The following is a 21803-nucleotide window of genomic DNA, read 5'->3' on the forward strand; positions in this document are numbered from 1 at the left end:
GCTTCCACTGCTCCACCGTGTGCTCGCGCTCGTCCACCGAGTGGTCGTACGCGGCCGGCGCCGGCTGCAACACGCACTTGCCGATTGAGCACCGACACGCATTCGTGTCTGTTTGTGCTCAATCATTAGTATACATTAAAAAGAAAAACGGACCTGATATAGATCCCTGTGAAACCCCAATGTTAACTTACGCAACGCGTTTATTGAAGAAGTTTCTTTCTTCAAATGTTTCTTTATCAATAACAAGTTCGTAAGTATCGCATTGAAGGAATGAATTAATAAGGCTCTGCGCTAAATCTTTTATATAATAATTGACTCTACGCAAGTAAGTGGAATGTTCCACACAGTCGAGTGCTTTGAAAGGTCACAAAAATCCCCAAAGCATTTTTAAGACCTTTTACCATGCTTCATTTACGTGCAGTTGCGAGTGCAATTGCAGTGCAGATTGAAATGCGCATATATAATTTATTTCCACCAGTCGAAATGTCCGACGTAACAAACACAAAATGTACGGTCGAATTGAGATTCCTTCAAATCGGTGAAAAAGGAGCGCGAAGGGAACGAAGGAGTCTCACCGCGTTGACCTCCCCCTCGTCGTACCACACGTTGATGTAGGGGTGCAGCAGCGCCTCGTCCACGGAGATGCGCCGCTCGGGGTCGATGACCAGCATGCGCGACAGCAGGTCGCGCGCCTGCGACGCCTGCGCGCACACACACACACACACACGTGCAGCGTTCACTTGCGTTACGTTTCACGCGAGATAGTCATGTTTAATAACATGAATAAATCGCGTTTAAAATACGTTAAAAAGTTTTCAATTTCTTAATACACAGATAGAGAGAAAGATAGTGGAGTGGGAAAGATATGAAATAACTAAGAAATTTTATACTATCGGTGAATAATTTTGAGAATTAAAATTGCCCAGTGGGAGTTTTATTGAAAATTAAAGCTCAAATTAATGACAATATTATTGAATCTGTGAAATTATCTAGTCTGATCTTCAATCAACAAAAAACTAACTAGATAACGGATCACAATAGAAATTTGATTCTGTCCATATTTACGTTCGTATACCAAAATCGAATGTGTCCACATTTCTAACTAATTTTTGAAGGAAAATGGCATTTCCAAGCATCGCTAAAATATGATACTATTATATGTATATAATAAGTACGGTGAATTGGTGTATTTTAAATTTTGTTTAGTTGTGAAATGTGAAAATGAAAATGTTCGAATTCCCTATAGAGACCAAAGAAAATGATAGCACATATTCGCTTGTGAAACAAGCGCAAAGGCCGACCTTGAGGCGGTTGTGCTCGTTGCTGTCGGAGGGGAAGAGGATGTCGGGGAAGAGCCGCTCGAACGTGTAGCCGGCGTAGCGCGGCCGGTTCTCCACGTAGTTGCGCACCGTCGGCTGCAGCCGCGCCATGAACGCGGCCGACGGCGTGCCCAGTTGCTCTGCCGGCGCGGACGCTTCACGCTTGTACCTCGCGCCCTCGGGCGTACACTCGAGTGTACGCTCGAGGGCGCGAGACGGACCCGCTAGCGCCGTCGAGTGTACGCTCGAGGGCGTTAGCGTTGGTATGTAACGATCTCTAGTATAGACTTGAGGCCGTTAGGCATTGCGTTATGTATTTTAATGCAGGATTTTATATGTGGAAGTCGAGAACGCTTCGAAACTCGCACTAGGAAAGTATCACACCTCCCACAGGAGACCGGCGTGAAAAAATAGCATGCTACCGTATTTCGCAGCCGGAGAATGGTTTCCTTTTCCTTACCCTTCCCAAACCATTCCATCTTCATCATTCATTCAGCAGGCGGAACAGAGTCACTGCCTCTGCGAATAGTCATGGGCAGTGGTGATCACTTACCGCGCTGCTTTTTTAAGTCATAGCGGTTATATGACTTAAAAAAGCAACAGTAAGAAAATGTATGACATACTTCGAGATGTGTGTCGATTTGATAATTCAGTTTTTATCAAACTATTAATTGAAACAACACTTTAATTTAATTAGTTCAAGCGAAATAGCAAATTGCTTATAATTAATTCCCCGCGAGGTGCCCGCTCTCATCATCTCTCACCGATGATCTTGTTCCACTGGTCGATGTGGTCGGTGCCGGGGAACAGCACGCCGCCGCGGATCATCTCCCCCATGATGCAGCCCACCGACCAGATGTCCACGTTCTCCGTGTAGCCCATGCCGAGGATCACCTGCATGCCAGAACATTCTTAGGTATATTGACAAGAACTTTGGCATTTTTCTATGTAAGGAATTCTTGGCAAAGCGTTTAAAAAAAGGTTATGATATTTGAAAGATAAGAAATTGGAGAAAGTTTTAAGGAGGAAGGTAGGCTAAGAAGTATTAGAAGTGGTCTAATACTGTGAAAAGACTTCGTTTTAAGAACTAATATCAGCTTTTTCATATTGGACTAACTATATAATGAAAATAGGAAAGACCAATCATTTCGAATTGCCTAGTAGCCATTAACCACATTTTACAGAGAATGATATTTTTTGAGGGAAGGGAGTTTTTTAAAAATTAATAATAAATATTAGTTAAAAAAAAACTAAAAAAACACGCTTTAACAAAAATCATATTTTGCAAATTAAAAAATGGAATAATTTTATCAAATTAGTGTATTGTTATCGGTCCTCAATAAATCTACAAAGTTTGAACGAAATCTGGCCGTTTAAAGTGGGTCAAAATCGCGCCCAAAGAAGTCGGTTACAAACAAACATACAAACAAACATACAAACAAACATACAGGTGAAGCTAATAAAAAGCGTGTAAAAAGGGAGGCCCGAGATTTGAAATAAAAAAAGAACCATAAAATCTGTTAAATAAAATTCTGAAACATCCTCCTTTATTTGGAGTCGGAAGAATTATACGATCGCTTTCATCGCAGAAGGAAGGTATATAAGAAGGTATATACAGCGTGACGACGAATTCTCCAAAGCAATGAAGCACGAGAGGCGTACCTCGGGCGCGCGGTAGTAGCGCGTGACGACGTAGGGCGTCATCATGAAGGTGGTGCCGGCCGTGCGCGCCAGCCCGAAGTCCAGGATCTTGAGCGTGCAGTCGCTCTTCACCACGATGTTGGACGGCTTCAGGTCCTGCGCCGAGGGCCACGTGTATTTTGCTTCTTTTCAATTCACATAGCACAATGGAACGCGTTCTTAGCGCAGGCCAGAGCGCTAAACTTTTTTAATATTTTCTTCTTTCAAATGATTATTTGTGATTATATGTAACTCATATTGTGTTTAAATTTATTTAATCAAACCATTTTTAATTGAAATTCTTTTTTATTGTCTAGCCATAAACCCGTGAATTTTGAAAAGCCCGTGTTGAATTAAAGGCGTGCTCAGCTAACGATAAACTAAAAGTTTCAAACAATTTGAAGATGTGCTGTTTATTAAGTCTAAACTTTCTTTAACAAATTGTCTTCTGTGGTAGCAGTCACAGCTATTGCAACTAATCCTATCCTTAGAAATAGAAATAGAATTAAAAATTTAAAGTAATCTTTATTGGAGGTGTAAATAGATATAAAAAACATACCCGATGCACGATTCCAGCTAAATGCAAGTGCTTGATGCCGCACAGCATCTGGTAGAGCAGGTAGCTCATCCTCTCGTGGTCTAGATCCATCTGGATGACCTGGCAGAGATTAGCGTCCATCAGCTCCATCACCAGGTAGACATCCTGGAACTCCTCGAGGCTCTTCTGTGGCGTGAACGCATTTAGAAGACCTATAATCTGAAACGGGATGGGGAGATAAATTAAATTTATTGTCTAGTCTAAATTCAATACTTCGTGTTAAATATGTTGTGTTTTTCTGTACCACGGGCGTTAAATTAAACTTATAAATACATAGCCCCGGCTTCGGTTGTCTTAACAAGCAACAGCCTACGTTTTTAAATGTATGGAAAATATTTTGAGTTAAAATTAAAAAGTTAAATTATTTCACTTGAAACAAACAAAAATTCTTAGTTATTAATATTATTAATATTAAGTATGTGAGTGATATCACAGTAGGTATATATATATATATATAGTATACTAGCTGCGCCCCGCGGTTTCACCCGCGTAAGTCCGTATCCCGTAGGAATATCGGGATAAAAAATAGATGTTGGCCGATTCTCAGACCTACCCAATATGCTTACCAAATTTCAGAGGAATCGGTCAAGCCGTTTCGGAGGAGTATGGCAACGAAAACTGTGACACGAGAATTTTATATATATAGATGTATTATTTATTTTTTTCTTTGGGTGACATTGATATATTTAGTTAGTTTTATGCGCTTTTGATTTGATACGTGATTTATATCACATTTGCCTTTTAACACTTTTTTTTATTCTCACATCCCTACGTTCAAAGCACAGACAGCTAATCCATCACATTTGCACTTAAGATTTTGTATATATATAAATAAAAATACTCACATTTTTGTGATTGACGAGTTTCATCAATTTGAACTCGCGGTAAGCGCGCTTAGCGTGCGTGACATTCTGGAAAGGTCTCGAAAGTTTCTTGATGGCGACGTTCTGCTGCGTCACCGTGTCGTATGCCGCGCTGTCGACAACGTGGCGGGGTGAGATGGCGGGAAAATGTACGAAAAAAAAGCTTTTTTTTTTAATTAAAAATAGAGAAGACAGAGTACAAGTAGTGGCCGTCAAAAAAGACGAGGACCCAATCCTGGCACATTCTTTTTTCGGTAAATGATAGTTAATAAGAAACATTTTTTTTTATTTGTGGTATCCTAAAATTGTTTCATGACCAACGCCAATGGTTAAAATGAAAAATATTAGTGAACTGAATTAATAAGGCAGAACACAGACTTCATATATTATATACTATGATATTTGAAAATTTTATATTATTAAATTAAAAGGACAGAAAAAGAATGGAATACATGTACGTTGTGATAAAACAATAAAACGTAGAAGAAAAAATAGGGGATTTAATTGCTTAAACACAACCACATTCCTTTTTTATTATCTCCATAAAAACATGAATAATTCTTCTGATCCATAGTACATAATTATTAATGATAATTCTCCTGTTGTAACATAGCTATTACCACACATTTAGAAGACAGCAATACAACTTACAAATATTTCCATCGATACGAATGAAAACTATAAGTAAATTTTATTGATGACGTAACACGAAACGTGACTTAAAAGTAAGTAAAAGAAAATTAGTCCTCAACCGTTCATGCTAAAAGTTAAACAATTACTTTTTCATAGCTAAATCAGAAACTTAATTTGTTATTATTATTATTATTTTACATACCTAATACTTAAAACATATATTAAAATTATTTATTAAATATAAAAAAAACTTCAAGCACTACATAAATATTCTTAAATCTTTTCAACTGTGCATTAAATTTTTTTGCATTCATAAAATAGTTTCATATTAGCTCAGTTATAAATATTTTAAAACAGAAAATATATAGAAAATACGACATATAGATTTAAAAACATCGAAGGCCTCCAACTCCAAATAAAATATTAACATGTGAATGAATTCCATAAGCCATGCAACGAAATACGTAAATTAATGAGCGATATAAATAATAATATAAAACAATAATTGTGAGACAATTACTAGAAATATTTAGCGGCCTAGCACACTCTAATTTGTCTGTAAGGTTAGTTAGAAGATATGTTATTAATTTTTTGGAGCAGTTATTTCTGTGAGTCCTTTATTATATTTGTAAATATGTTAATAGCGCCAAAAGAGCATTATTGTATCTATAATGATGTTTCGTACACACTTATACAAACGGAGCCATTGTTCCTAGATTGCAATAAGTTAGAAGAACAAATGTTTAAGCCCCACCTCGCTTCTATAGCCACTCTTAATTGAATGATATTTAAAGTTGAGTTTCTCGTTTCACGTTTTCTTTGATCATTATTGTAACGCATTATGTTCAGATTTATTGACCCGAAACACATTTTACTTCAATATCCAGTATAATTTAATAAAATTGTTCCATTACGAAGGAAGATTATTGAATTAATAAAAATTTCATAACGCTATCATCATCGTGTTGTTGAATAAACATTTCTCATTTTTCATAAATAAGATTTCGATTTAACATATTATTAAAAAATTTCTGTAAAGTAACTCTATGTCTGTCCGTCTAACTGACTGTCTGTCTCTTCTCCAATTTGGTACAGATATGATTTGTGAAATGACAGAAAGGGTAGTTTGAAACCCATCGGGTCGGTAAAGCCCCGTACCTCTTTCTTTGGCTACATTAACGGAAAGGTAGTTCCGCCTCCGTCTTGGCCAGCATCAAATAAATACATAACTTGAAACGATATTATTATATATTTTCTTTTACTGCTAGCAAAGCCCAAATTATACGAATTTTGGCGTGGATTTGACAACAATTCGGTATCGACCTCCGCTAACTTCCCACGGCATTACAAACTCCCGATCTCCACCAAAAGACAGATCAAATCAATCAAACATCGAAATGACAATTTGCACTCTCACATCGCCTACACTGTACGGCCCGTCCCAAGAGCGCCCTGTACACACCGGCAAACACCACAACTCGAAACATTAGTCACTATAGAATTAGTCCTGTGAACCAAAGCGATGATGAAGCAAGCGTCACTGCTTACCAAACCGTGCCCTGCGCGCCGGCCCCGCGCCGCACGAGCTCAGTGTACCGCGTGGGTATCGTGAAGACGGTGTCACCGAGAGTGACCGAGTAAAACTGAACCATCGCTACTGGTTATATATCGCTCGATCAGCTATAAACAGAAATATATTATGCAGTTCTGTGTCGCCGCTGGCCTGAGGGTGTGTGCTTGTGTGACGCTGCGCTAGCTTCCGATATTGGCAATATATGTCCAGAGTGGACTGACACGCTCGCACCGTTTTGTCTTACATGTGATGTATTGGAATGTTCGGTCTAGTGACCTACTGACACGCTGAGTAAATAACCAGAGACAATAAATGATGATGGATAGATATAGTACAATATAAAATGAAGTGTTATCATCAATGTATAGAAGGACTTGTAATAGTCCATTAAGGTGTTTGGGGAATATATTTTTATTGATTACTTAATTTTGTGTTGTTAAAATTGATATACCTTGCTTGCGTTTTAAATTAAAATTCATTTACACTTGCAGTTTGATAGACTCACTCTTAATGAGTTATTGACGATTGCCTAATCATAATTTTATTCATATATACACAGAATAAAAACTGAAAAGTAAATTTAAAAAATAATAAGAAGGTACATAGTAAATCGTGCTACAGAATAACGGCGTACAAAATGATTACATAAATTGAAATAAAGGCGCTTTTCACCTGGCGTACATGAATGAATGAAACAAAGAAAAATGTGAAAATATTTGCATGCAGCAAGTGGAGGCGTGGTTGTGTACAGCGTGCTTACGAACAAAAAGTAGCAAAATAAATTATGCTCCTATATGAAAGCAATGAAGTTACATAAAACAATTTTTTTCTATAATATTTTTTATCACATGTTGGAATACTTTGAGCTAAATCTAGATTACTGTGTTTTTGAAAAAAAATAATGTTTTAATTTAATTCCATAAGACTGAAAACTAAACAAATGTACCGTTAAATGCATAGTATATACTCACCTTAATTGAATATTGTTATCGCGAATAAATTAAAAGCAATGCCCAATCATAGGGGTATTTGATTTCCTTTTTATGTATGTTTGATTAATATTTTTATAATTAGGATATATCAATGTCTTAATTTTTTTATTTATATTTATAATTCATAAGCCGTTGTTTATGAATAATTTAATTATTATATTCATAGCATTTCCGAGAACTTTACAAAGACAAACATTGACATTTCAAATAACACAGCATAAACAAATTAAGCCAGGAGAAGATGCTTACTAGTTAATTCGCATTTACGAAACATGAAGTTTTAAATTCAATATTGTTTTAAAGATATTAATTGTTGTTTTTGATGACCAATCTACGTTTCTAGCATATCATGTCCAATCTATGTTAGTTTCATAAAAATACATAAGAGCTTTTCTTAAACATGTCTATTAAAATTTAATAAAGATCCTCAATAAAGTATGATATAGTTCAAACGAAATAAATCTAAAAAAATAACCTAATGAGTATTCTTAAACACACCTGATTCTCCTACCAAAAAAAAACATGAAAAAATAATAGAAAAAAACAAAAAAATCTCACCATACGATTCCCTGTGCGCCGGAGCCGATCGGCTTCAAGTTCTGGTAACGCTTGAGTATGGTGAAGCGCGTGTCGCCGACCTCGACCGTGTAGAAGTGCGGGTGGCGGGGCGGGGTCGACATGCTGGCGGGCGCCGCGTGGGGCATCGACTACCCCTGGAATATGGGGGAGGGGAACATTCGAGAAAAATTGGAAAAACATAGCAGAAAATATAAAAAAATAGTATTATAAGAATTTTTTTTTGTAGGTAACAATGATGTAAGTAGTTGATGGAATGAAAACCTTTTATCGACTTTTAAGAAATTTTTTGCCAACAAAATCGTAACTTTAATCGACAAAACCAGTATAACACGACGTATAAAATAAATATGCTTAGGGTTGAAAACCTCTGTTACTATCGCTTATATAAGAAGTCGGTTGAAAACCGGTTTTTTTAATATTAATTAAAAACAAACCTTAAAATTTCTTCAATGTAGAATTTGTCCTGGTCTCCATAAAGCGATGCCGGAGATAGGAACTAGTTGCGTCTTCAACAGCTGAATATCGCGCTCTTTTCACTGGTAACACTGATATTATTGCGTCTGTAATTTAGAAATAAAATAAATAAAATATAATAGTTTAAAAAAACTATAAAACACGCTTTAACAAAAATCATATTTTGCAAATTGAAAACTGGAATAATTTTATCAAATTAGTGTATTGTCATCGGTCCTCAATAAATCTACAAAGTTTGAACGAAATCTGGCCGTTTAAAGTGGGTCAAAATCGCGCCCAAAGAAGTCAGTTACAAACAAACAAACAAACATACAAACAAACAAACAAACAAACATACAGGTGAAGCTAATAAAAAGCGTGTAATAATAGATAATTATAGACTGTACAGAAAAACAGGCTTTATATCTATTCACATAAGGTGCGAGCTGGTGCCTGAACAATATACCTTGGAATATAAAAGTTGTGTCTATACACATTTAGACATCTATGCTCTAAGCTGTAATGTAATATAATTTGTTTATTTTAATAAAGATTATTTCAAATTAACAGTTCACTGTATAATTTTTCAAATAATTTTATAGCAAACTTAAAACACCTATATAAGGTTCTTGTAGTTTTCCATTGGAAATAAAATGACTTTGAAACTGTTAATATTTTATTTTTCTTCGTACACTGGATTTTCCAGTCAAGACATTAATAACAAATATTTTAAATTCACTTGAGATAAACTTGATTCTATATTTCTTTAAATAGCATACTTCTTTCGTTAAGTTGGTTTGATAACGAAATATATCTTATAATCTCACACTACCAAGTTCTAACACTATTGCTATAGAAACTAACATTTGTATTCACTTCAAAATCCCACAGGCGCTTACAAAACTCTTTATCACATGAAAACAACTATTAATGTATGTATATAGATACTAACCTATTTTTTCATAATTTTGACAAGGCGAGTTAACATGATTGTAAAGCATATTGCTCTGTAAGTGATTCTAATCGAAATAACTTTCAAAAATAAATTTCTAACCGTAAAATTGATCTATATTTATCGAAACAAAAGATTAAAAACCGAAAACACAACAATCATATCGAAATGAAATTATTTAACGCGATCAAAACGAATTCAATTCGAACGCGCCGCGTTTATGTTATCATTTCATTACATCTATAAGAACGAGTTATTCTGAACCTCGTTACATTTAGTGAGGAAGGGAAATACTCACGATAACTTTAACATTACCACGGAAATATTTTTTGGATAAATTGTTTGAGATATTATAATAAATTTATTTCGTGACAATTTAATTTCGTTTCTGAACACCCCATTTTCAAATTTAGAACTTTCGAAAAAATTTATGTATTTTTTTGTAACGTGCCACAGATATCTAAATATGGGTAATTCGTAACGGTGAAAAAAGAAGTATAGACAGTTTTGACATATATTTTCATTTAAAATTCAAATAAATTCGTCGTCGAGTATTAAATTTGTAAATTCAAATTTATTCCTTAATTGCTTAAAATGTTACTGAATGGCATCGTTAAGCTTTTCCCTGTTTAAATATTCTGCAATACGGAAATTAACGTTTAAATTCTTCATTAAAAAGTGTAACCAAAAATATGGGATCAACAAAATTTACCGCTACAGAATAACGACCTATAAACTTGAAAGCTCATGTAGGTAGGAATTTTTAATGTCAATTTAAAACGATATTGCCAGAAGCCTTAACACCTAACGAAAATGATAAAAATAATTGATAATCTCACCGACAAAATGAGGTTTGGCGGGAAATTACGTTTTATTTAAAAGTGGCAATTTCGTGGTCATTTAGATGAGTCGTTTTATTGAATATTCATCCTTTTTTAATACAAAATGGGAAAAAGGAGTTTCAGATTAAGAGCTGTATACTGAAGTATTAAATAATAAGATTACGAATACTTTCGAAATTATATCGAAACTAATTATTTCATTAAACGTTTTTCGAATCCTCTTCCTTTCCTTCAAATAAAAATGGTAAAACCGAACGCAAATCTGATATTATGGCATAAAAAACCTAATCATCTACATCTCTTATTTAAAATTTATACTATACACTCTACCTTTACATAAAACATCAATGAATAGACTTAAATGTAGGTAATTGATGGATTATTTTCCTCTGTGCAGTGCAGTGAAAGCCGTTTCAGCATTAATCTATTCAAATTGCTACATACATGTTATGAATTAAAGTGAACCGCACCCAGATGCTTTTCACTGAAAGCACCGCAGTTCAAAATTAAGCCTTCATTCATTGAAAATATTTTGCAGATATATTGTAACTGGCAACATTATGCTTGCTTATCTTTGCCTGTTTTACATGGGCTTTACGTAGGCGTATTGCATGCAGTTTAATTATAGTTTTGTAATTTAAAATTGGTTAACAGAGAAGCGGAGAAAATATAATAAATAAAATTTAATATAATTTAATAATCTGGTAAATAGTTTAAGCTATGCCTGTATGGGAATAAAATAAAATAATCTAAGTGAATGATCAAATCTGAAGTAATGAAAAATAAAAGTTAAGTATGCGTAGGATTGAGAACCTTCTTGTCTAAAAAGTTAAAATTATTGACCACCAGCTCACCAGCATCAGTTACTCGCTGTGACATAAATAAATATATATATTTTGTCTAAAAAGATTTTTCATTTAAAAAATCGCCCCAAAGTGTATAATGTTGCTTATAACTAAACTTTAAGATACACTTCGATGATGACATGTCTAAATTATTCAATCATCAGTCATCATCATCAATAATAACGTCCCATCGAGAGAACAACATCACTATTAAATACCGCATAATATATTCACTACAAACTACGATTCAATTATAGCATAATAACAAATAACGCTTAAAACACCACGAATAACAAACACGGCCACATCATTTAAATTTTAAACGGTCCAAAATCCCATAAAAACGAAACTTTCACCTACCTCATTCGTGCAATTCCTAACGTGACTTAAGCAGCAATTAAACCAAGTTGACATAAAACGCAGCTTCATGTACCCACGTTTAAATAACGTTAGATAAAAAACTGCTAACAAGAAAGGCGGGCCATTTTTTTAAAAAAAGAATAATTATAATTGGGCGGTACAGATTGGGTGCGTGTTATTTCGTAGACCTAATAAATTTCCATGAATTTATCACTGTTTAAAGGTTAAGGCCCTGTAATAAAACCTTTTCAGTATAATGTTTAGTACTAAAATAACAATACAAAAATTGACCTTATAATAATATCTATTATACATACCTGTAAGTATACAATTAATTAGTATGCTGTCTTTACACACTACACTAATTTGTATTGTTTCAAAAATTATATTGAAATTAATAAACGGGAGTTATATCAGAGTTATAAATTCAACTAATGGAAATTCGAAAACATAAAAAGATAGTTAAGATAGATAACTAGAATCATGTACTTCTGTTTACCCATAATGCGACATATATATAAATGTTATAAATATACTACCTGTTCGCCCTGGTTTCGCTCGCGGTATGTAAATAGCCTATGTCACTCAGTAATGTTGAAGCTTTCTACTGATAAGATAATTTTTGAAATCGGTCCAGTGGTTTTAGTACGAAAACGATACAAACATATAAAAACTACAAAACTTTCCTCTTTATAATTATAAATGAATGTATATAAATACTCGACCCCTGTCCGTCCCTGTGTCCACTTAAACCAAGCAGCACCACTTGTAGTGCTACTAAAATTAGCCATGTGTTAATTAAAATGACGCTAAACTCTAGAGCGTTTTAATCCGATGTGCAGCTTAGATTTAAAATGTAAATTATGAGATGAAAACCGGCGGCGGTGTTAATTTGTTAATCTTTTATGTATAAAAGAATGTCTCGTTGGATACATCGCATGTAACTCAAGAGCGGCTAATCGGATATTAATGATTTTTGGTCGTTTGATTGTCTCCGCTTGGGTTAAGGTTATTAAATTGCAACAAATGCTTACTGTGGTAAGGCCAGGGCAACAATAACTGGTAGTGAATGATTTCAATAAGAGTTCCCACGACCTTGGCGAATAGCGCGGGAAGACGGGGCACAATGGAGTTTAGTCGGTAGGTCCATTGCCTCTCTAGGCAATGGGAGTCCGACATAACCCACGGCCTTTCCCCGGGCTGTGGGTATGCATGAGCATTCTCCACTTTTAAAAAAAAAAGGGCAACAATAAAACTTTACTGTTTATTTGAACGTACTTATATACCGTTGGATATGCACGTAATCCCTGAGTACTATAGACCATTGTACAATATGTACCACGGACACAGCCAGGGCGCAGCGTTAATAAATGGCTTGCGTTTTCTATGATGATTTTATGGATTGTGATCAATTGAATCTAGAACCTTCGTGTTCAAAGGCCGAGTCCCTACACAGTCCCTACAGCAATAACATAACTAAACATTTTTTTTTTTGTTAAATTTATCCCTACCTCAACCAAGCTTGTTTCCTAGTGAAATAATATGGCCCTCAAATGTAAACAACCTCCAACTAATTGGCATAGATGCGTGTGTCCTCAACTATCAGACTGACTTATAAAATCAGGCCAAATCTAATAATGAAAAGCATAAAATTTATCTCTCATAACTCTGGTACATAAAAGATCATCTATTTAATAAAATTACGAGGGCAGGAGCGTTCCTTTCATATTTTAACGACTTTTTCCATCGCAAGTATGTCAAGTGCGACCGTAATTGGTGCGACCTCCCCCTTGCGAGGGGGGGGGAGGGGAAAACATAGTGTAGATTGCTGTTGGATCTGCTGTTAATTATATTAATTACAATTAGAAAGACGCGTAAACATAAAACCTACATGGATAGCTGTTCCGTACATAGTAGAGAGGAGAAAACACGAAACCCTAAGATAAAAATTACGTGCTATCTGTTGTTCCGGCATGAATATATATATAAATACATAGTAAACGGGCAAGTTTTCCGCAACTCGGCGACTAGCGCCTTGATGATGCGCACGAATATATAATAAATATAACAATAGTTAAGCTCACACAAAAGTAAAGTTATGGACCAGTGAATTCCATCAAAGATGCAGAAGTCCTCGCAGCAGCCAGCAAGACTGGCCCCCGTGGATGTTTTATTCTTTAAAATCTTAGATACTTATCTTTTTTTTACAACATTACCTCAAGAGATTCCCTTTAATAAGAAAGAGAAGTGGCACTATGTCGACCAGATATGAATTCATAATCGCCTATACGCCATTATAAGACTCTGAATTACGTAAAGGATATAAAAAATAAACCGAGTTCCGGAATATTCCCCGGGCTAAGACTATTGCCATTGCATCAAACATTCTTCCATCATTCAGTTATTTAGGAAAAAGGCCCTGGGGTGCAAGTTGAATCAGGGTAAACCATTACATTCACATGTTACCAAAACAACCAACCAAGCATTTTAGGTTAGGAAATTGTAGAAATTGCAATGACATGGCGATGCGAATTCACAGATTAATCTAGAAGAGTTCGGTTAAAAGACGTAAACAAAAAGTTTATTAGACTACACGGATACCTGTATAAATAAAAAGTCCCAGTACGAAATAAATGATTATTTAATTTGCTGTAATTTGTATTTCATAAATTCTTTTTTACATTATTTTTTATAGAGCAACATAGTACTGATGTTATTGAATTTAATATTTCTTTTATTTCTTGCATACGTCTAAAATATATGCTGCCTGTCAACACAGGCACGTTCATTCGAAATTTATATATTGCAAGGTATTTACTTATGTTGCACAGCCTACATTAGATTTCTGGCCATGCACTTGGTGTTAGGTGATCACCGCCGCCCATAAGCATCCACGACATTGAGACGTTTTAGAGTCTGTAAATTATATTGTGTTCATAGTCACTATTTAATATTCCATAATAATTTATGCCATGCATTTACACGTACATTGCTCAATCGAAAAAAGGTGTGTGTGCGATTCACACATGATAGAAGTGAAACTTCAGTAAATCGACAAAAGAATGAATAAAATAGTATGTATCTCTGTCATCTCTGTCTCTCTGTCTCATTCTTTGCCGGCTTCATTCTACACATTTTTGTATTTCTGTCTCTTACCTGTCGTTTTTCCGTTGCATCAGGTTTGAAATCACAACGATTCTAAAGAAGTTTCACTTCAAAAATATACATCACCCCCTCTAATGTAGGTACCTAGCTTTTACCAACAAAGCATTACGACTAGCAGCGAATTCCGCCCGTAACCTACCATATCCTCTAAGTGCACTGACAGCTAGATACATTTCAGCGGCACACGATCACTCTTCGCGATTTATGACGTTAAGCTGTGAGGAGTGATAGCAACGGATAGCCGACGATCTCGGCGATATCCTGATATTTATGATCTTTTAAACTTCCGACGTGATGTAGTGTGCTTAACTAACGGACAATGCAACGTTTGTGTTCTTTTTTTCTATTTATATCAGGATCATAAAAGGGAGAGTGGAGATATTATCGACGTATGTAATAATAATGATAGAAGCATAGGGTATATGTCGTACAAATTTATATTATGCGATAGGTAAGATAATAAACAGCTATAGAAACTGCATGTTAACTTCGTATAGATAGAAAATCGACCAAATTTTACGATGTTACTAAACGATATTCATTCTGATATTTGATAAATTGTTAATATCATACCTAAAGATATAACAGTTGAGCTCTATTAAACAGCCCAGATCCTGAATCAATACACGAGCAGAAATAATTTTCCAGCAACGTGTCGAGCATTCTTAATGGGTGCTTAGCATCCCTTTATCATTAATAGACCCCTGGGACAAGTCTAGACACGTTCGTCACCAACAAATCTACAGTATTTCACCACTGGGGTATGAAATTACAGAAACTCCTAATAAAGTTAGGGGTACGTGGTGCTTAATTTAGTTTTAGGTTTGAGATAAACATTACACTTTGGTTTTATAATCAGTGAAAAATTCCAAATATAGAAATATATTGCTCACTATGTACTGTCTTTCATAGGTGCTCAATTTAATTTATATTAGCTTTAGGGCTAATACTAGGCCGGTATATAAAAAAAAATACAATTAATAGATATGTGAACTGCATGTCACATTTTTAATATCGACATCTATGGGAATTTATATATTTTAGAGTAATTCAAATCGTAATGGATCTTCTAATAGGAGTAAGTCTCGGTAAAACGTAGTTTATATCACTGTCTAAATCCCAAACTGACTGCAGACACTAAACTCGCTACGCTCAAATAGCTCCGTTGCGACGAGAACGAAAGACCGACATACAAACAAACAAATCTTTGCATTTATCCGATTATCGGAGGAATTAGGGTAAATTAATATAACTAGTGGAATAATATCACTAAAATAATATAACGGAGTGGCATTGAGGAGGGTCATTAAATTCAAATATCTCGGACACATATTGACCCCTAGTCTTAAGGACGATGATGACATTGAAAGGGAAAGAAGAGCGCTGGCAGTAAGAGCTAATATGATGGCTCGTAGATGTGCACGTTGTTCCAAAGAAGTCAAAAAGACCCTATTTCGTGCGTATTGTACGTCGTTCTACACGTGCAGTCTATGGGCCAGACATGCTCGATAGTCTTACAACTCTCTTCGTGTCCAGTACAACAATGCGTTCCGGGTCTTAATGGGGCTGCCTCGTTATTGCGGCGCATCAGGAATATTTGCAGAAGCTCGTATAGACTGCTTTTATGCTACAATTCGAAAAAGATGCACATCCCTGGTGCGCCGTGTGCGGGCCAGCCCCAATGAGATCATGCGCTGTACAGCGAGCCGGCTTGACTGCTGGTATGTCAACCACTGCTGCAAACTTTCTGCTTCCATTATAGCATTGTAGTAGTGGCTGGCATACCTAGTAGTCACAATTATTTTATATAAGACATGATGTACTAACATAGTTTTTAAGAATTAATTGTTACTAACAAAATGAGTCTGAGTTACTCGAAATTAAAGAAATAAAAAAATATAATAATAAGTTTTTATCACGTCAATTTTATTTACATAACAAAATATTAATCATTTTTAGATGTTTATTGTATCAAACTTACTCACAATGGGTAAACCGTGCATTCGATATTAGATTACGTTATGATCCATTATCTCCTTTCAAATTAATATCTAATAAAACCGTCGGAGCATGAATTTCACTGTAATATCATGAGAACAGCAAATAAAGATGAAAAGGTTCAGCGATGTGACAACATGAAGCGTAATAGATTTCCCCAGGAATCCACCGTCGCACTGAAAGCGACTTTCCTATCAAAGGATTTTATTATTAGCAATTTTAAGAACTATAAACGATAAAAATGTCGTAAATCAAAGTAACATTGAGTCAGCGTTCGAGGGAGCGAGTGTAAAACATCGCAGATTTATTCCATTCGAGGGTCAGGGGAAAACGGGCGGCTCTTGAAATATTGGAACCAATTATAACGATATCATTTGCTGTGAATGCGGACTGTGCGAGGGCGTTTTTTGTTATAAAGAGAATAATAGATGCTGTTTATGAGTAGTTTACAAAATTAAGTATAACTGTTTGTCACTTATGTTGTAAGTGTAAGTCAACTTGATAGTGGGAGTTTGATTTGGAGTACGTGAATTATATGTGTAAGTCTGGAGCTTTTAAAATTATTGGCCTCATAGTCTGGTCGATGTTTTGTATCTTCGCTACTCAAAAATCGACCTGATACGATAGCATATCGAACATATAACATAATCTGGCTCTGTTTAAACAATATTGGAATATATATTTAATTTTTAATGTAACGATCGAAATTGACAAACGTTTCCTCTTTATAGTATGAGTTTAAATGAAAGATTAGAGAGTTTCGAAGCCTGGTTGTATAAATGTAAATTTAAGTTTGTGAAATGTTGGACAGACGTATCTAAATATAAGCCAATTCGACACTCGACTCGCTTAAGGTAGAAACATTCAGATCTATAAAGGTCAAGGGTCAGAAAGCCGCCCACGCTCACTTCATTCAAACCTAACATTTAGACGTTCATGTATTTTTAAAGCATCTATTAAATAACATTTCATTCCGTTGAAACAACTCCTACTTGAACTGTGAAAGTTTGCTAAGTTATGAATGGTTTAAATATTGTTGATATTTTTGTAGTGTTAGAATGAAACTTCATTAATAGTCGTATAGTAAAGGCGATGCCTAAAATTAGTCAAGTTTAAACAGAAACATAGTTGAGAAATTTTGAAAGAATAGAAAAAATTTGATCACGAGGCAGGATTCGAACCTGCGTATCTTGCCTAACCGTAGCAACGCCTAGCCTCTCGGCCACCCGTGATCCTGCCACAGTAATCGAATTTCTTCTACTCTTTCGGTTTCATGCGCCTAAGGGGCACCCCACGCCATCTATTGAGATGATTAAGAACCATCACAACCAATACGAAACATTATTTCAATGATTACAATATTGTATCGATGGAACGCGGCCTTTGTTAAATTTAATTTCTAGTTTTATAGCATTGAAATGCTTTATAAATGAGAAATTTTGAAAGAATAGAAAAAATTTGATCACGAGGCAGAAACATAGTTTTTATAATTAACACCAAACTCGTTATCTGCCCGCGGCATCTCCCGCATAGTCAGCGGAAATAAGTAGGGGATGTGATGAGATGTTTCCCCGGGGTAACAAGTAGCCTACGTCTCTCTAGCCTTCTATTTTCAGACATAAAATCGCTCCATTTCGACGTGAAAGAAAAACAAACAAACACACACACGCATTTATAATATTAGCAAGGAAGGAAACAACATACGACAGATATAAATGTTCCTCTCCTCTTCTCTCTAAATGTTCTTGGGCGGTGATAGCGCTTAGCATCAGGCGACCCAACACCTCCATTGCCGACGATGACATAAAAAAAGAAGATACATACAACATTGTCAGTGATTCTTTCTTTTTCTGTGGGGGTCTTTTTTGTGGGGATTTGAACATAGGACAACTAACTTAAAACTCCCTTCACATAACATCAACAGTCACACAGCATCGCTTACAATGATCGACGTGCACTCGTACCACGGCACGTACAAGACGTGGGGGATACAACGAAGCTGTCAGTGAATATACAATGTTGAAATTCGTAAAAATCACAATTACAATTCACAACAAAACACATCAACTTCAACGATAACAGTCATCTGGAACGACGAAGCTGTTCATGACAATAGCGTTCATTTGTGATAATCATTCGCCGAGAGCTCGAAGCTAATCCGAGGATCGATACACTTCACTTCAGCTCCGCCAAATTGTGTAGATAACGCTCAGATGGCTTCGAGACTCCATTGTTGATAATTAACATTGGCTGTAGACAATTAGTCGATATTTATAGATGACGCTTCAGTTAATTGGGTTGTATTAGTAATAATCTGTTATTTACCTCAGGTTTTGTTTGAATTACCCGCTTTTGAAATGGGTTTTTTCTATAATAATATCTAATTTACGCCAGTTATGATTGTATTATCGCATTAGGTCTCGCAATTTAAAAATCTTTTACACGATATATTCGATTTGAACGTATAATGTTTTAATAGCGCGTTTCGCAAAGGAACATGCATTTGACAAGTCAGCTGAAAGACTGGAAAAAGTAAGACATTACTCAAATCGATAACGCACATTACTTTAAGATACTATCGTTAAAAGTGCAGCTCAGCTATCAGAGTAAGAGACAGATTTAAAAAGAATAGAATATTTATAAAAACGTACGATTATCAATGTACTGTAATGTTAGATACAAATGATAATAAATCCCTATAAAGTATTACAATAATTATAATACACCCATATAATAGTATTGCGCCCGCTTCGCTGCGTAGTCCGAAGACAGTCACAGGGTTTTACTTGCATATTTCGTAGGATTTCCGGAATAAAAACTGTCCAATGTCCTTTCTCGAGTCTCAAACTATCTTGGTAGCAAATTATTAACAAATCCGTTCAAAGCTTTAATCATGAAGATGATACACCGCCCTACCCACTAATATTATAAGTGGGTTATTAACAGATAAATTAGTTAGTTGTCGTAGATAGTAGTAGTTATAGGAGAATCTTGACCACTATATAATGGGCACAATTCACTAGATCCACATTGCACTTTTAAATTCAATTTAATTACAAAACCTGCAATCGGGTTCAGAACATCATCGTGAGGATGTGTTTGAAAATCTAATACTCTAAAATGCAGTTCTATGAAGAGATAACAATACAAAAGTATAAATTATACATGACCACATTTCTTTGTTATAACGGATATATATGTAACATATATATCCGTTTTCAGTACACAAGATTTCATTCAATTTATTATAAAGGAACAGTTAAAATCGAACAGAACTACCGGCATCTGGAGCTGTTATCTCAGGCGAGGACTATCAAGGCACGTTTATATGCAAATACGATCGATCCCCGTTACGGGCTCAACGAAATGGTCCGCAATTCAGGGCCTTGATGGGGCCATTCATACTTCGCAATGTCAGTTTAGATTTGTATGAATAATACAAGATCATTAGACTTGTTGAAGTTGTATTGTAATGGCTGGTTTAACTAAACAACTATAGAAGAAGCTTTAATTATTGAATCAACTAAATCGTCTCACTTGCTCTTATAGATGTACTAGCTGTTGCCTGAAGTTTCGGCCGCGCGGTCGTAATAAATTTTCATGGTACAAACTTTCATCACTTATTTTATCCCTTTGGGGGTAGAATTTATTAAAATCCTAACTTAGAGGATGCCTACGTCGTTACGTCTATCTGCACGCCAAATTTCAGCCCGATCTGTCCAGTGGTTTGGGCTGTGTGTTGATAGATCACTGTGTCAGTCAGTCAGTCAACTTTGAGATTTAAACATATAGTTTTCAGTAACGTGATTTTATCAAGGTACACATTAATAAGCCAATCGGACCAATGTAGATAGAAGGCACTAGAACTAAACAAGTTTTACTGCAAATTCAGACAATTAATCTATTATTTAAAAAAATCCACACGAACAAAGGAAATAATAGAAAGATCAGAAAATCAAGCGAATTCTAATTCTTAAGAAGGACAACACAAAAACTTTTACTATCGCGGACCTAATCAAATAAAGTCACATCTTTGGTAAAGGTCTTAGGACGTTATTTGTAACTTTTTTAATAAATGTACCGGTTCTAAACTCAGATTTATTGACTCTCCATCAAATATGTAATATTTATTACACGTGACTGGCTCTTTAGTGAAATGTGTCTGGTATTTTTTTATATTTTAAGCTATTATCAATTACTAAGTAACCAAATCGTATTCTACTAATTTATACAATGCCTTAATAATATCTATTTATCGTTGTACATTAATAATATGAAAGTTGATAAAGGTAACTTATTATCTGAAAACAGATGAGCGAAATTCGACTGGAGTCGCTCAATAACCAGAATAAAATAAAACCAGAATAACAAAGCGCAAGTTAAATGAAATAATTATATATTAAATTTATTAGTTGATACACACATGTTATAAATATATTTCTAGCTCATTTGTTAATTTTATTAATTATATAATTGTTTTTATAGTTAAAGTGAAACACTCGCTTACCATAAGATCCATGCATCCATTTTGCGATGAGATGGTAATTTGGTTATTTTCAGCCACTCTCTGTAACAATGAAAACATACATAATGACTGTAACAAAGTTCAACTTTTTCTTAATGTACGCTACAAAGAAAAGTTTAAAAAAATATTTATAAAATTATCACGAGGCTGGATTCGAACCTAAGAAAAATAGGGAAGAAAACTTTATCCTCGTAAAACATATGAATGCTATAAAAATCTCAACACTTGGCTTATCTATTTAATTTATTCTTATGTCTTCAATTACGTATCTAGTGGTGTCTATTTTATAAAATGTCGTAAGTATATAATAAATAAATATATTCCGCAAATATGGCAGAAATATAACTTAATGCATCCCCAGTGAACTATTCCTGATCCAACTAGCAGGCTCCCCATTCCCCTATAAAGATATGACTAACTGTGACG

General features: G+C 35.1%; 1 protein-coding gene across 1 annotated transcript in view; it reads right to left on the reverse strand.

Annotated features, from left to right (window-relative positions):
• The window catches only part of LOC119840146 (stress-activated protein kinase JNK), a 45436-nt gene that overhangs the window by 2005 nt on the left and 21628 nt on the right, over positions 1–21803 (reverse strand). Inside the window, exons 2-11 of the mRNA XM_038366659.1 lie at positions 21360–21419; positions 8672–8797; positions 8217–8371; positions 4443–4572; positions 3559–3756; positions 2982–3116; positions 2084–2213; positions 1302–1459; positions 576–701; positions 3–64 (exon numbers count right to left, since the gene is read on the reverse strand). Of these exons, the coding sequence (XP_038222587.1) occupies positions 3–64; positions 576–701; positions 1302–1459; positions 2084–2213; positions 2982–3116; positions 3559–3756; positions 4443–4572; positions 8217–8362 (1085 nt within the window). The 5' untranslated portion in view covers positions 8363–8371; positions 8672–8797; positions 21360–21419. The remainder of the gene's footprint in view (positions 1–2; positions 65–575; positions 702–1301; positions 1460–2083; positions 2214–2981; positions 3117–3558; positions 3757–4442; positions 4573–8216; positions 8372–8671; positions 8798–21359; positions 21420–21803) is intronic.

The sequence above is a fragment of the Zerene cesonia genome, chromosome 5 (assembly GCF_012273895.1).
Source record: "Zerene cesonia ecotype Mississippi chromosome 5, Zerene_cesonia_1.1, whole genome shotgun sequence".
In the NCBI taxonomy this organism is placed as follows: Eukaryota; Metazoa; Arthropoda; class Insecta; order Lepidoptera; family Pieridae; genus Zerene; species Zerene cesonia.